This window comes from Calidris pugnax, unplaced genomic scaffold (assembly GCF_001431845.1).
Source record: "Calidris pugnax isolate Ruff unplaced genomic scaffold, ASM143184v1 scaffold44, whole genome shotgun sequence".
In the NCBI taxonomy this organism is placed as follows: domain Eukaryota; kingdom Metazoa; phylum Chordata; class Aves; order Charadriiformes; family Scolopacidae; genus Calidris; species Calidris pugnax.
In genome coordinates, this window is record NW_015094506.1 from 21,389,783 (window position 1) to 21,394,211 (window position 4,429).

Sequence of the window (4,429 nt, forward strand, 5' to 3'; positions counted from 1 at the left end):
AAAAAAAAAAAAAAAAAAGAACACTCTTGCGTACAGCTGCCAATGTTATGTCTGGATGTTTTCTTTTTTTTAGAAATTCTCAGGACACAGGGAGCACATTGAAAAGAACCTGGAAGAAATGAAGAGTAAAATGAAACAGGTACATTTCTCCCCAATGTTTAAAAACAGCAGTTCCAAACCTCAGTCATTTAGTTGGATTAAGGCTGACCTAATTATGAAGCAAACTCTGGACATTATTTAGGAGGTGAAGCCTGCAGGGGCATTAAAGAGGGGATGAGTGATGTTTCCACTTCCAGCTCTCCTTCATTTGTCCTGTTAACTCTCTGCACATATTATGGTAATTTAAACCTTCAGAAGTCAGGTTGCAGGTAACTGTGTATGCTAGACTAGATTTGAATGAGCTAGTTTTATGTTATGGTATAATGACTCTAATAGAACTACTTGAGAGAATAAGGAGACTAAGTTCTTGATTCAGTTTCTGTGACAAGCCTAATTTAAATTTTCTGGGAAATAACAAGATGCTAAAACTTATGTTCTGGTCTTTTCTAGTTGGGAGAGAATGGAAAGACTAAAGCCATTGGAGAACTGGATTTACTGTTTGACTACCTAGAAAATGCCTGTACTGATGCCCCGAAGAAGGGAGGGAACAAGAAGAAAAACTGAAAGAATTTCAGATCAGGCTTGAAGAGATATCTCCAAAAAACTCTTGCTATAACTCAAATTGATTAATTATTGCAGACCACCCTCCCCCTATAGATGCAGTATATTTTTCACTTGTGCCAAAACTAGCAAACTAAGTGGGCGCAGCCAGGACGCATACTGCTGTCTTTGAAAATGAAAACTCCAGGACAGTGTTTGCAGCTCCATTTCAACACAGGGCATTAGTTATTTTCAAAGGCTTGCTCCTGTCCTCCTCATCTCCACAGGAACAAGGAAACTGTTTCTGTATTTTATATACTGAGATCTGATGCCTGTGAATCAGCTTTGGTCAAGGTAGGCAAGTGATACGTAGGCAGGATGTTTGAGCCTTTTACTCAGAAATGTCTCTTGCGTATGTTGCCCCCTTCTGACCTTTACCTGAAAAGCTGGTATTTCAGACTCAAAAATAATTTTTGTCATTCATATTTAATGGTAACTTATTTTAAGATAATAATATACAGTACTTTTATTTATATAGATTAATTCAAAAATATCCAAGGAAATATATTTATGAAGCTGTACCAGAGGATTTAAAATGAACTATGAAATTAAAACGGCTGTGTAATATTTATATGCAAGCGGATTGTTTTATAAACGCTTACTCTTTAATTTATTATAATAAATATTTTGGTCCTCAAATATTTCCATTTACAGTGCTTTTGTCTTTTATTCAAATGCAAGGGAGTTGAGACATATTGTGCCAGCCTGTGGGGCTGCTGGGCCAGTGGCTGTATTCTTGTATCCCGAAAGGATGCAAACTTCAGTCTGGGGACATGCTTCTTCACCATAAGGCTGAAATTTCAACTTATCACGGACCAGGGCTTAGTGGGGTGTGTGTGGGTCAGCCTTTCTTGTGAGGGGTGGTGGGAAAAATAACATCACTCCTCAGAGCCGTTGGTTTGCTCCATTGACTCTGCCTCAGTACACCCATAGACAAGATACTGTCTTTCCTGGTGAAAAGTCCCCAAACTGTCCCCCTGGGTCAGATGAGATGGAGACAGTCAGGCAGCAGTTGTTACTGAAAGCTCAGTAGAGAGTCAGATCAGGGATTTGAGAGCACTTCAGAAGAGAAGTGCTTGGTGCCTACTCTCTATACAAGCTCCCAGAGAGAAAAAAATATCAAGCCACTGAAAAGCAGTTTAATCCATCATTATCATGTCCTTCAGCAGTGTCCACTGGGCAAAAAGAGAGGAGTTGCTCTGGTGCAGCCAGGGACACTGGTGGCTGGAACAAGGTTAAAGAGATGAAAAGGATCCAAATAGTGAGAAAATCAGAGGAAATATGTAATAGCGGATTGTCAGCAATGGTGAAAACTTCTTGAGCAAGGCTTCACTATTTATTCATTAGGGCAACAGGAATCCTGTCCGTATATGAGAAAAACTTTGCACCATTGATGTCCTCAAATAAAGGACTCAGGGTGGCAGTGCAGATAAGGGGGGTGAAGTTTTGCAAACACTGTCTACCAGGGACATAAAAATGTTTGCTAAAAGGACATCTAGAAGACAGCCCAGGAACAGATACTGTAATATGGGAAAAACGTTGGCAGGAAATCTAGCTTGATTTACCTAGCTTCATCAATTAAATTCTAAGAGAAATCAAAGCTAATCCAAAAGTAGTTAGTCTCAACATGCTTTACATCAGCTGTTGAAGTGAGATGGCATTGAAGTGGGATTCAACTATCCCATGTTGCTCCTGAAGCAGAGTGATTTCAAGACAATAACTTCCATCCATACCTAATTTGAACAAGGTTTATGTGAACTGAAATGATAACACTTTTTCTGTGGGAACTATATGCCAGCCTATTCTAGACAGGCATATGAACCATCTGGGTGATAGATGCCTGTTACCTGTCAAACTAAATGCAATCAACATGGTTTACTTTGCCACACGCCCTCATTTGCATCTCACAGCCTATGAATTGCCTGCTTGTTCACAGTCAAAGCAGAAGCCACCCGACAGTGACATCCAGCCAGGCTTTGGTACCACATTATAGCGTTGGGGTTTAACCTTTTACTGTATTCAGTAGGATATTTATTTTCTTTCTTGTGAGATAAGCAACAATGTTTTCAAAAGCTATTGGCTGACATCCTTTCTCTTATCACTCGAATCTGTGACAGCTGACTTTGCTGGGAAGCGAAGTTAAGCAACAAATGGGGAATTCATCTCACTGACATTTGACAGACACGGTCTATCCCCAGGCTAGATCCAGCTCCCTTAAAGTCAATGGAGGACAGTAGGAATTATCCAGGAGTCATTCATCTGATCTACATTAGAGGTTTACAAAGATTGTGCCTTTGGACCTAATGACATGACTTTGCCCTAAAAGTACCTGTTTTCTTCCTTGATTATGGAGACTACACACTAGAACAAATGTTGTCCCTTGTTGATATAATCTCTTCACAAATGGATAATTAACTTTTTCCCTTCTTCTACTTGCTTTAGACTCCTTACACATGAACTTCTTGAGCTATCCTACCTAGAAATGTCAAGTCAGTCTCTCAAGCTTTTTACGCTGGGCCTAAACCCAGATGAAAACCCATTTGTCCACAAAAATGTAAAAATGAGGTCAACTATTTATTAATTTCTCCAACCATGAAAACCAAGAGCTGAAAGACTCTGTTGTGGAAACCTCATGAGCTGGAGGCCTGGAAATGCCACACAGCAGATTTTGCAAAATTTCCGTCATAGGTTTTCTAGCAGGGCACGTGTGACTTGTGAGTGTGTGAAGAATGGCAGGTGATGGTCAATTTTGAACAGATGAAAGAAGTAGAAGTTGGGGAAATGTCTGGGACAAACAATTACTGACTAAAGAAAATAAAGATATACTTTCAGTCAGGCAAGCCAAGTTTCAATTCAGCCAGTAGTTAGAGCTCCAAAAAGGGAAATCATGCCAAATGTTTCATTCTGACATATTCTAAATAAAAATATTTCAGTTTTATGCTTCAAAATAGTGTTTTGGTTTAAAATTTCAAGTACATTTTCTTTCAAAGGTAGAAAAGAGATTTGAAAGCAAAATAAGCTGTTTCATTTTGAGTTTGACAAGAGCTTTGGGCTGACCCAAAATGAATTTTTTTAGTTTAATGTTTCGGTTGGGTCACCAAAGAGAAACTCTGTTGTTCACACAATTCTAATTTCCGTTGCCCTATTTTCCTTTCCTCACCATGCCTCCAAGTCATGGACTATTTGTAATTCCCAGAGGTCCTTGGCCTAGCACTGTTGCAGAAGACACCTGCTCCACATCCTTCATCAAAGACACCTCCATTTTAGGGTCTGGAAGACCTCTTCCCAAACAAAAATTCACAGAGCCACCTACTGCCAAATTTTTGTTTTGTGTTCTCTTCCTCCCCTTTGCTTACATTAGGTGACCAGAACAGGCACTTTTTTTGCTACATAGTTAATTATAATACATTTAAACTACCTCTGAAACTTCGTATTGTGAAGACAGAGGAACCCAAAGCACGAATAGAAGTTTCCACATCCTGCTGAGTAAGTATTGGTGACAGTTGAAGAAACGTCTCTTAAATACATTGCTTGGAGTGTTGCTCAGTTATGAGATTTACATATTCAATGTCTGACTACATACTTCTTAAGTGACCTAGAATAAAAGCTTGATATTTCCAATTTGCTGATGGAAGTGTATTGTAGACAATGTGAAGTGCTGAAGCTATCCTGAGGGTAACCCAGCCACATGTGTTTTATGTCAGCCAGTGCTTTAAAGCACAATTAGCTA

The 4,429-nt window shown here is 39.3% G+C and overlaps 1 protein-coding gene across 1 annotated transcript in view; it reads left to right on the plus strand.

Annotated features, from left to right (window-relative positions):
* The window catches only part of IL22 (interleukin 22), a 2,874-nt gene extending 2,007 nt beyond the window's left edge, over positions 1-867 (plus strand). The window contains exons 4-5 of the mRNA XM_014963545.1: positions 74-139; positions 550-867. Of these exons, the coding sequence (XP_014819031.1) occupies positions 74-139; positions 550-663 (180 nt within the window). The 3' untranslated portion in view covers positions 664-867. The remainder of the gene's footprint in view (positions 1-73; positions 140-549) is intronic.
* Positions 868-4,429: the final 3,562 nt, after the last annotated feature.